This window comes from Cimex lectularius, unplaced genomic scaffold (assembly GCF_000648675.2).
Source record: "Cimex lectularius strain Harlan isolate CLEC.00 unplaced genomic scaffold, Clec_2.1 scaffold7, whole genome shotgun sequence".
NCBI classification, from domain to species: Eukaryota; Metazoa; Arthropoda; class Insecta; order Hemiptera; family Cimicidae; genus Cimex; species Cimex lectularius.
In genome coordinates this window covers 2,170,095-2,182,313 of record NW_019392731.1, presented here as the reverse complement: position 1 = coordinate 2,182,313, position 12,219 = coordinate 2,170,095, and the positions used below count along the sequence as shown (strand labels likewise).

General features: G+C 30.9%; 2 protein-coding genes across 2 annotated transcripts; one reads left to right on the top strand and one right to left on the bottom strand.

The window, feature by feature from the left end:
- Positions 1-1,500: 1,500 nt before the first annotated feature.
- Positions 1,501-9,502, bottom strand: LOC106663909 (transmembrane protein 87A). Its single transcript, XM_014389145.2, has 15 exons — positions 9,383-9,502; positions 7,261-7,321; positions 7,072-7,160; positions 6,902-7,003; positions 6,701-6,811; positions 6,480-6,641; positions 6,132-6,415; positions 5,853-6,071; positions 5,657-5,777; positions 4,934-5,037; positions 4,798-4,877; positions 3,947-4,011; positions 3,818-3,870; positions 3,709-3,736; positions 1,501-3,642 (listed from the first exon to the last, which is right to left on the bottom strand). The coding sequence occupies exons 1-15, from the start codon at positions 9,467-9,469 to the stop codon at positions 3,601-3,603; spliced, it is 1,608 nt and encodes a 535-aa protein (XP_014244631.1). The 5' UTR covers positions 9,470-9,502; the 3' UTR covers positions 1,501-3,600.
- On the top strand, positions 9,495-12,135 carry LOC106663910. The gene is made up of 4 exons (XM_014389147.2): positions 9,495-9,742; positions 11,252-11,437; positions 11,500-11,598; positions 11,659-12,135. Exons 2-4 carry the CDS (start codon positions 11,270-11,272, stop codon positions 11,848-11,850), a joined length of 459 nt encoding a protein of 152 aa, XP_014244633.1. The 5' UTR covers positions 9,495-9,742; positions 11,252-11,269; the 3' UTR covers positions 11,851-12,135.
- The last annotated feature ends 84 nt before the right edge of the window (positions 12,136-12,219 follow it).

The following is a 12,219-nucleotide window of genomic DNA, read 5'->3' as shown; positions in this document are numbered from 1 at the left end:
ATTGCTCTAAGATTATTTAAAATATTTTGTGTATATGAATTTCTTAGTCAAAATTGATTGTATTTAAAAAATTTAAAAAGGGAAGGAAAGTGCCACTCGCATTATGTCAAAAATTTCCTCTATTTTGTATTCATTTGTTTTATATTATAATTGCATTTCATGGCCCTTCAGATTCATTTGCTGATACATAAGTAGTTTATTCAAATTCATAGAGCTAAGCTATTTGTACCAAAGGTAAATAGAATTTATGTTAATAGAATTTCACATTTTATACTTGTTTTTTTTTTTTCAAAATCCCTTTATCAAAAGTTGTTATACTTTTATAAACAAGTTATTAAATAGCATTAAGGAGCATCTGTGGCCACAACAATCAAGGGGTTGACGCAGCGACACTTCACTATAAGGGGCTCGATCCAGATCTCAGCAGCCCTGAATTACAGATGGGCTTTTGGGAGTTAATAATGACCTCTGCTATTGTTGCTTAATTAAAACAAATGTAAAGAATCAATATGAAAAAAAAAAAAGGTAAGCTACATTGAAAGAAATCTTCCTATTGCCACAAACTACCAAGAATAAGTTCAATGTCATGATATAATAGAGCTTTTAGACCTTTAATATTTAATTACCAAGGTTGTAGTGCCAAATTGGATGAAGAAAAATTCTTTGTCAAGCACCTACCCACCATCTTCATGTTGCACACCGACATTCATAATCGTCTACAGACAATTAAGTCGAACAAGACTCAATTAATTACTCCTTTACCTCTTTCTCTTCCTCCTAAAGCCTTCCGACATTAAACATGTAATCAGTTATCTCCCGCTCAAAAAGAGTCCTATAAACGATTATAGATTAAATTCAAACCACAAGTCACATCAATTGAGCACATCTTCATTATCCCATTATGATTAAATCCTATTAAATGTGAAAATCAGTGCTTTGCCAAAATAATGAATTTTTATATATGCTGTACACATTTTTTTATTTAATGGTGGTATTGAGATTTACCATTGTATTGGTTTTTACATACTGAGAAATCATCTTAATTGATTTTGAATATAACATTTTTTATATGCATAACTCACACATCGAATATCTCATATTTGTTAGTTTGCAGCAGTCCCAAACTATTATCAGGGACAAAAAAAAAGTGGATGTACATATTGATGCTTTCAGAGAGTACTACATGCATAGAATGTTCATGTTTGATTATTGATACTTTATCAAAGGCTTTTTTTTTCTTTTTGGTTGCCCATTTTCAAGAATAACTGGATAGAACAGAATTTAAAAATCAAACAAATAAAAACAACAATTTATCACAGTAACTCTTGACAGTAAGTTAGTAATTACAAAAATATTTACCAATTTCGTATTTCTCCTGGATGTTTTTATTTAAATTATAAAAATTCACAAGTTCACAAATTTATTTACATATAATGTACACATATCTGATACATTTTCTTTGATTTATGCTTAAAATATAAATTAAGAACAAAATATAATTAAATTTCAAAACATCAATCATAAAAGAGTAAATTAATTTAACACCGACTTCTAAATTTTGGCACAATAAAATTCTGCCGTTATAAATTATATAAATTAACAATTTGTAAATAAACTAGATTTCAAAGAAATTTATGGCCATAAAGAATAGAAAATTGTCGGTTTTTTAAATTGTATAAAAATATCAAATTATCTATTCTGAAGTTCTATTTTTATAGTTTTCTAATTTCACTTAATATACAATAAATTAACTAAAAGCAAAACAGTGGTTTTGAAGATCACAGCATTAAAACTTAAATTCCATTTAGTAGGCAGGTCTCTTGTACTGATCACATCATTGTAATAATTTAAAATGTTGCAAACAATTCTGATTAATTTGTAAATAACTAAATAAATGTAATGGTATGTAATTATCTCTATGGTGCATAATTTATCATTTTTAACATATTAAGGCCTAGAAGTGTACATCGCAAAAGTTAAAAGAAAGCTACAACTTAATCTTCCAACTCTGCTTATTGGTAATTGAAAAAAAAATATTGAATTTATGTAAGGTTGTGATAAATTAAATTATTAACAGTTGTATTCTATTTGATCATCTCCAACATAGTCATATATTGTTAATAGATGCAAGTGGAAACTGCAAATATAACCAACTTAGTCTGTCAATATCATTAATTTTCAAAATGATAGGTTATTAAACAAGAATGAACCATGAACAATTTAGTTTTGATTCAGCCACTGATATTACAGTTCTTTGAATATATTGTTGTTTGGAATAAACTTGTGGTAATAAATAATAGTTTGTACATGCATCTAATCTTGAAGGTGGGTAATGAAATACAAAATTTATTTTTAATTGATTTTCACCTAGAGATTATTATCATAATTATGTTAGTTTTACTTGGCCTACAATAGTTTATTATTCTGTTTTTAAATTATAAATTTTCTAACCTCAGTATATCACCACAATTTACTCTTTTCTGTGCAGAAGTTTTAAAATATTTCTCTGTTATAATCTTATGTTAAATACAAAATTATAAGTGAAAATCAAATATATACAATTTATTATAGAATAATAGGATAGTATGTTACTATAATATATCCATTTTAATGTCTAGCCATTATACACGAACAGAAAAATGTTTCAGAAAGTATTAAAGAACTATAAATTATATAATAAAAGACTGGTAGGCTCTCAGCCAGATTAGTCCTAATGAACTCTAAATTACAAAAAACAATACAATATAATTTACAAATTTTGAGATATTCATATCTTTCTGGGAAGTGCTGAGAATGATGAATTTCTGCAACCTGTTTTTGTTTACCACAATTTTATGTAAATTTCTTTTACAGCTATGCATTTTGGGACCATTTTTTCCAGCTCCCCTCTCCAAGGCGACCTTCAGGGAGTTTATATACAACTCATGTAGTCAAAACTGACCCCAAAATGCATAGCTGTAAAATAAATGTACATAAAATAAAGGAAAAGAAAAACAGTAGATCATCACTTCTAAAAAATAAAAAGGAAAAACAACCAAAAAAGGAAAGAAATGTAACTATTCATATCTTGCTGAAAACCTGAACTAGGCTACAAAATCGTTTTTAATTTACCAAGTCGTAGTTATGGCTTATGAAAATGCTCTAATCCCACAAATCAGTACATGTTATGAGGAAAAGAGGTTTACCTTAACTGTACAAATATTGTTTAGAAAAACGCGTACACAAACTCAAATTTAACACTATCTTTTTGCATTTTCTTTTGCCTCTTTGATAGTTTTAGCTTTCTGTAAACATGATCAGTCAAGAGAGATCCAATCATGGGGGAAACGAAGACAATTTTAAAACAAATACACTTGTGCATTTCACGCAGCAACAATATATATTAAATATTACAAAAGGAACTCTCAATTCATAGAATCAAAAATTTAACTCTAACAAAAAATAAAAATCAATCATTAAGTACTAAACAAAAATAAATAATGACTCCTCCAATTATTTTAAAAATCATTTGTAGTTAACAAAAGCTCACAAAATGAGGATACTGATATTTTTCAAGACTAGCAATCAAATAGACATCCTTATGTTTTACCTTAATTATTTTTATTGCATTTTTGACAACTCAAACCTAGTAGTCATTATTTCCTAAAAATACAACAGAATGTGTTAATATTACGCCTAAAACTACATTTTAAAAAAATGTTAAATTACCTCATCAGAATCCAAAATTGGTAGGGCTCTAAAAGCAAATATTTTATTTTTAATTATTAAAAACAACTTGCCTTCCAAAAAACTGAATAATGAAATAACTTATACTTACGTATCAGCCAATGATGCAGGTATATTTTCTTCTACCCATTTCAAATCTTCATCCTGTAAATAACAATCCTATTAACAATATCAAATAGCAACAACAATTTCATATTATATGAATCATCTGGTTAGTTACCGCATTAGAATTATTTTTCAACTTGGGTGATGCTGCCCCAGTTCCTTGGCTCCTCATTTTTACACCTAAAATATATCCATTATGTTTTTTTTTTGTTTTTTTATGATATTATTTAAAAACAGGTATATTGAGGACAAAAATGTTTAATTTACAAAATAACATACATTTATTTTGAAAATTCAAATATAACTTACAAGGGGATCACCAACTTTAAGTGTTTTTGTATTACTAGAACGAAAAATAGTAGACAAGCATATGAGCATTCTTGTCAATTGACCATTGGAGCCGAGAAATAAAATATCTCAAGTAATTTAAAAAAATGTGCTTTCCTACCTTTAATGAAGAACTGTTATTATATATCCATCAATTAAGATAAGAAAATAATAAGCAGGATCCTAATACATGAGAATAAAGATAAAAAATGATACAAAAACCAAAAGATGACAAAACAATTCAGATTTGTTTTAAGCACCCTTTACATACAAATTTTCATTGTGATTTAAAAAAAAAAATAAAAAAATCCACTCACAAAGTATTTCAATATCCGATGACCGAATAACAATACCTATTATGGCTTGCTGCTAAATACTATTTTGACATAGTGACTGAGCATTTTTGTAACTTTTGACAGTTTTAATCTCGTTTGATACAAACCTGCCTATTTTCTTAACCTAGGTAAAAAAAGAAGGAACTAATCAATAAATATTCTGGAGTCCATTGGCAAGAATGTATGGAGGCATGTCTAATATTTTTCAACCAAGAGACTAAAAAACATATTAAATCGGGGATCCCTCATCTTGTTATATGACAAAAAAAGTTATAATGTTGGAAATTTGTCATAAAACCATTACCATATGCATCATTTACAAATTGCTCTTCTTCCTCATCATCATCATCTTCAGGTGCATCTAAAAGAGGGGAAAATGCATACCTGAAAAATAAATTCATTATATATTGTTCTAAAAATTTTTATTTAGTTTGCTGTACCTCTGGTTATTATTTGTAGGTCTCCATAGAATCATTATAACTACTAAAATTATAGTGAACAGCAATTTCCAATACGCATCATCGACCCAAAGCTGTTTCCAATCCTGAAATTGATTGAAAACAAAGTGATTTAATTTATTTGTTAATAATTAATATTTATCAAAATTATATATTTATAATGTATATTTATAATTTATTTAATACACTGATAGGGGAAAAAAGTTGTCACCCTTAATATTTTTAATTATCTCTTAGACAATCCTCCATTAATTATCTCATAACAATATTTGGTCCATTTTAAAGGATTAGGGGTAAATAAAACTTTAAATAGTCAATTTCTTTTTTGTTGGTTTTCTGTAAAGCTTGTTTCTAATATTTTCCGATGGTTTGAGTTCTTTAAGTTGTACCATTTTTAAGTTTCAAATTCGTTTGAGTGATGGTTTTAAGTGATACAGATTCAGCTAGAGTCTTAGCATTGTTGTGTGAAGGAGTCAAGCATATCTGACTGTCATATCTCATAAAGATGATCGTTTTATTGTTTCGAATGTCTCCGTAATAAACATTATACCATTATACAATTTTTGTAAAAAAATTTTAGTTTAATTTGTTATTTTATTTGATTTTTTTAAAAGATCAAGTAAACTCTACAATAAGAAGAAATAAAAAATGGGTGGCCACTTTTTGGCCTCTCAGTGCATATTTATAATTGTATCACCTACTTACTGTGAAGCATATAGTCAAATGATGAGCTTTAATAGAATACAGCATGAATATTACAGAAGCGACCACAGCAAAAATTAAAACATTAGTAAAATGCCGGTATAGTGTTAATTTCACCAAGTTTCTACAATTTACAAAATATTTCATTAATAGTAATTTATTCACTCAGTTGACAAATATATTTTTAAGTAAAATATACCTTCTAAGTCGAAGGGTTCTTGTTGTTTGAGCTAAACTAATAAATATCCACCAACAAATGGCGGAATCTAATACTGCAAGTGGAACTGTTGCTATCACAAATTGATTGGCAGGATCATTCTTTGGTTTTATCACTCTCATGTATGATACAGTGACAGCTAAAAGGAAATAAAGAATTCCTACACCAAACACTCTGTGGAGCATGGGCCCTAATCTCGGCCTGAACAAAAAGTTAGAAATCAATTAAATATATTTATGAACAGTGTGTTAAAGAACATACTTAACAATTCCATAGCCAAGGCTGACTATTATAACAAGCATTCTTGCTATAGCTCTTTTTCCGCACGAGACTAATTCAGCAAGAAGTATAACGTTTGGCATCGAGTCTCCTGTTAAATTGAAACTGGAATATTCAGCATAAAATGCTGCCATTTCAAGCATTCCGTGAAATATAACGCCACCAATCCAAAATTGGATTCTTAAAAGATCTCGCCACTGGAGGAAAGAGACCAAAAGCCAAATTAGGCCTAAAGTGACATACACCAAACACATTATGCCATAAAACTGGAAAAAATAAAATCAAGCAATTTAAATTTATGGAAAATTTAAAAAAAAAATTGATATTTACTGGTAACAGAGGCCAATTGGCAGCAGATAGATATCCACCATCTTTTCCTTTCATTTCAATATGAACCTTAACTTCAAACTCATTTCCATTAGATTCTTCTATGTGAATATCTAATTTATAAAATCCATCTTTTGTTATTGTAAACACAGGATGTTTTGAGTACTAAAAAATAAATCAAACTTAAAATTTATTTAACTAACTCAATGTCTGAGTAAACCTACTGAATGGGGTTCATTTAATGTTTGCTGTTCACTTGAGTACACAGGAGTTGAAGAGGTAGGTGAATATTTTTCATCGGGAAGTGTTTCGAGATCCTTAACCAGTATTTCTTTCTATAAAAAACAAAAAAATAAATAAAATAAATAAAAAAATAATACAAACATTTAAAAATGATTTGAATGTTTTGAGTATTCAAATATTACCAAATGTATAAAATCCCGACAAGAATACTCCTTATCATTTGTTTTAAATATGACAGTAGTGCTATTGTCAAATCCATCAGGAAGGCCTTCGTAATCTGAAGGCTGAAAATTTTAACATTGTAAAATGGTATGAGGACATAAATGTAAAATAATCACGATTATGATGATACCTGACCAAACTGTTGGTAGTCCTGCCAACAAGCCGACTCTCGGAGGGACCATCTTATTTTCAACTTGACATCCTGATTTTCACAGAATACTGAAAATGGTTTAACAGTAAATTATTAAATTATTTACACCATAATATGGACAATATTTTTTAAATAATAATATGAATCATATATATAAAGAACGCTTACCCCGAATGAATATTTTCGAGTCTTTAAATAGACTTTTGACGACAGTCATATCTTTGGCAATCTGTAAAAATATGTCCATAGTTTTATTTTTTTTTTAAAGTACAAATAAGAAATCATTTGTTTATTGGAAGCAATTTCAATATGTAATCAATTGTATATGTGATATAATAATTGATCCAATTAAATAAGGATTAAATAAGAAATTAATGTTACAATGTTTTTCTTTGTCTCATCCATATACAACCAATGTCTATTTGGGGTTTATAACACAATTTTGAAGATAGGTGGCTGTTTATTCCTCCTCATCACATAATCTACATCACTGAATATGCCCAGGATTTTTTTTTTTAAATAAATTGCATTTAAATTAATTAGAAATTGTTTTTTACTAAATGAAAATTTAATTAAGGGATTTTGAAAAATAACAAAAAAAAAGTTTTAATTCCATAATTGTTTATTGGACACAATAATTTTTTTAAACAATTAATACCGTGTATAATGTCCTGTTAGCTAAAACCTCTGTGCACCAGGCATTCTGTTAATAAGGTTGTCACTAATTTCATAAGAATTTAACTCCATAGATATTACAATGCTGCACTCAGTTGTTACTGTGGATGGTGATCGAAAAGCCTTCCCTGCAACGCATCCCACAAGTGCTCAATAGGATTGAGGTCTGGAGACATGGGGGAAGGAGCAGGTTCCCAATTCCCAAGGTGATTCCCAGGTTTTCTAAACAATGATGGACAACTCTGCCTCTATGAGGTCTGGCATTGTCCAAATCCAAAATCCCTGACAATGAGGTTTGAGAGATGTATTTTTCAATAATTTCTTGGACATAGCGGACTGTGGTGAGGTTCTCTTCAACAATATGGAGTCCAGTTCGTCCTCCAGTGTAAATCCCAGCCCAGACCGTTACACCGCCTCCTCCAAACTGCACTGAAGGGAGCACAAACAGGGGCATTGTTTTCATCCCTTGTTCTCGATAGACTCTTCAGCACCTGCTACCACTATACAGACAGAAACGCGACTCATCAATAACATAACATCGTTCCAATTGGTGCTCTTTTCTAGGCACTCACTGCACTATATTCTCCTGAGTTGTGGTGGTGGGCTGTTGTTGCAAATCATACGAAAGGGGCATACGATGTGAAGCCAACGATTCTCAATCATTTGTGTTGATTAAGGCTTTGCAAAAACATCTTCTACTTCATTTAGGATCTAGTGGGCACTATGGAAAGGGCCCTGTCTTGCAGCAATGACAATATTTCTGTCCTCCCTTGGCGTCGTAATGTGCTGAGATCCACTACCAGGTCTTCTATTGGCACTTCCAGTCTCTCGGAATCGGGTTAAAGCCTGGGAGACCACGGTCTGAGAAATGCCAACTGCCTCTGCGATATCCACTAGCCGGTGACCTCGATGACTCATTATTCTCACAATAATATTCTTCTGGTTCAAGATGATGTCTTCCCATGGTTAAAGAGAATACAACGGGATTAAAATGTAGAAAAAACAAGAAAAGGGGATTGTTTACAAAATAAGTAATTTTCATGTTTGCTATACTTAAGTAAATCCGTTACTAGAAATGAGGATTCACATTTGTTCGTTTTTGTTTTGTGTTTTCTATTTTGTTTTACCCAACTAACAAGAATATATCGGTTAATTTAATTAGAATTAGTAGAATAAGTATAAATTACAAATATCCTTATTCATTTTTTAGCAGTTTACATTGTGTGCCATATTATTGTGTTATATTACTGTGTGCCTGAAATTTTATGTTCCCATCCAGTTTGATTGTTGGAGCCATACTGAGCTTTTCCTAGCATAAATATTTCCAATGGAGGTAGTTTAGCAATTGAGGTTGTTCACCATATGGATGACATAATAAGCTAGATATTTTCCTTGAAAAGATATCTTTGTTTTAAATAATTAATAGGGGGTAAAGTTAAGATTTGGAAGGAAGTAAAAGAGCGGAAATGAACGCGAGTCTGATAAAGGGAAAAAACTGAAACGTAGACAGGTCGAAACGGGCCGAGCCGGCAGCGGACCCCCGTCCAAACCGAAATATACGATTATCCTGCCTTCCTTTTTGAAATTATATATAATATACTTTTATATTTTTTACCTGGTTGAATGTAAAATCCCATTTTCCCTGTTCGGGAAACGCCGAGGCGAACTTGAAAAAGGCAAAACACAAAATCAAAAACCTCATTTTGGGCCTCGTCCCGTCAGTTATTGTGCATTTGAAACACACCAGGGCCGAAAATCGAATTCCGCACCCTTTTTAAGAATACGAATTAAAAACGGAACACGGTTCAAATTTATATTAAATTGAAAATAAAAAATAGTCGTAGATAAAATACATGTCAAGATATGTTTATAAACACTGGAGAGGTTTCAGAAGCCCATTGAGCAGAGGGGGTGATAAGGGCGACGGTGTGAAACTGATTAAAATATTGATAAACGTTTTATTCTCATAACACAAGTAAGTAAATAAATATAATTACAAAATAACAAACTATGACTGTTTTTTCTAAAATATTTTTATCTAATATTGTAAAGAAAGGTGTTTCGCCATTCACTCGTGTTTATAAACAAAACATAGTTCAAATTTATAAGATATACACTCAGTAAAATAAGTCTCTCTAAACCCTCCCCCATCACAAATATCAACATGCCCACCAAAAAGGAAAATCCTGTGAATCAGCTCTACATCAGATAACTATACAAGTAGTAGATTCACTGAACAACCAAGAAATACATTAGGAACTTTCTTGGACATTAAATGATCATTTAATAACACTCATTGGAAGCAATGGTTCCTACGCTGAAACAGCAAGGAACTGATCAAACCTGCAATAGATGGATGGTATGGTAATAAGGGTACTAGAAAGCAGGGTTTGTGGTCCCCAAGCACTGCAGCCTTCTGGCTTATTGTACCTTCCTAGTTCCTTAATTCAATTCAATAGACTCAATCCTTTTCCTTATAAGCATCAGGTCATTGACTGACGCTGCTACAATTTCATTCCCTATGTTTTTTCATATATTAGGTTGTCTCCATTGAGCTGTTGCGTCGCATTCGAAGATATGGGTGGCTGTTTCCTCCTCCTCATTACATAATCTGAAGATGGGATCATCATTGTATATGCCCATGTTGTGTAGATGTTTTCTCAGATGCCAGTGACCGGTTAGTAGTGCTATCACTACTCTGAGTTTAGCCCTTGCAATGCAGGGGCAGCAGTGATTTTGTCAGTCTTGGTGAGGGTTGTTTCATCATAAGTTCACTGTATTTAGCACCGCTCTAGACACAGTAAACTTTTGCTAAAACAACCTTCACCAAGACTGGCAAATGTGATCAGACCGTCACTGGAATTTGAGAAAACTTATAACCAAATTAAGCATATTCATTGATAATCCATATCATTTTTGAATATGAAGCAATGGCTCAATGCATAAATAGTTTGAAGAAGACAAGAATACTCCTAGCAAAAAAAGGGAACATAAGCAGAAGGGCCAAGTTGATTGCACTGAATTAAGGAACTAGGAAATTACAACAAGCCAGGAGGCTGCAGTGCTCAGGGAACAAAACCCAACTCTTAATACTCATCATCATCAGTAAGATAAGTCTCCAAACACCTTCCATGAAAAACAAGTAAAGCTTTTAAATTAATATTGAGCTAAATTGATGAACAACTTAAATTTTTGTAACTATAAACTTTAATCAACAACAAAAACTGTATAACAGGTAATAGTATTCAATACGTATAAATTAAACAATATACATATATAGAGTTATATGTTTCAAGCAAAAAATTCTCTGAAAACATCATTTTTCATTTGTTTATTTATTAACACTTATATAAATTTTATCTCAGTAATCTGTAGGTATCGTAATTTTTATTACCACTAATAAACAATTTTTATTGATAGAACAAGTAAGTTAGCCTCCTGTTCAGACAAATTGCTAATAGATTTTTTTCATGATTTTGCTTAGGAACCGTGTACAAGCAAAATGGTTGTCAGCTGGTCTCCGGAGCCTTCCAAATGTATGGACGGTGGAGTGTTTTCTCTCAGAGAAAATCACATTAATTTGGATACAGAAGACAGTGAAGATGAAGCGATTGCAACTCCTTATTTTGGATATGAACTTTTACCTCATGAGTCTTCAAACATAAACAATGTATTATTTCTTTTCAGTAACAAAGTTTCAGGCGTTTTGATTTATTTGTACATTTTTTACAGGGAGATGGGGAAACTCACTCTGATGGAGACAGCTCAGAGCCGGAAGAAGCTACAATCCACAGTATTGAACAGTCCATAACTATCAACAATCTTTCAGATGTAGGAATTTTAAAAAAAACTTATGAAACTTTTTTACAATTTTTGTTTGCTTTGTTTTAGGAATCATCTGGGGAAGAAACCATCAGATCGGATATTGAAATTAATCCTGAAGAAGTGAGGTCGATAATGAGTAACATTACACTTCCTCCCTCTTCATTTCCAACTTGGGCTTGCAACATTCCGGAATCACAATGGACGTCCTATCTTGTCTCTAGGATAACCAACATGCAAAATGAAAATAAAGAAAAGTAAATCTTTACTGTTTAAAATTTATCACTTGTTGGTGATAACTGTGCAGATAATTTATTGAAATAGAAATTTGATAAGATTATTTATTAACAGAAAAGAAAGGGGGCCTTAATGTTTTACTCACTATATTTGTAGAAATAGTGCATAAACAATAAAATTATTTAAAAAAGATTGCATGCCTCACAAAATTAACATTATTATCTCAGCTCTTCCTCAATGTTATAAAAACATACTTATGTACTGATTATAAAAATAAAATAAACTTTGCAAGTGCTAATATAATAATTATTTCTATTTCACATCTTCAATCATTTTCCAGGTTTTACCCATTTATTTCGTTTTGTTTTTATATATTCATCTTGATAAGTAATC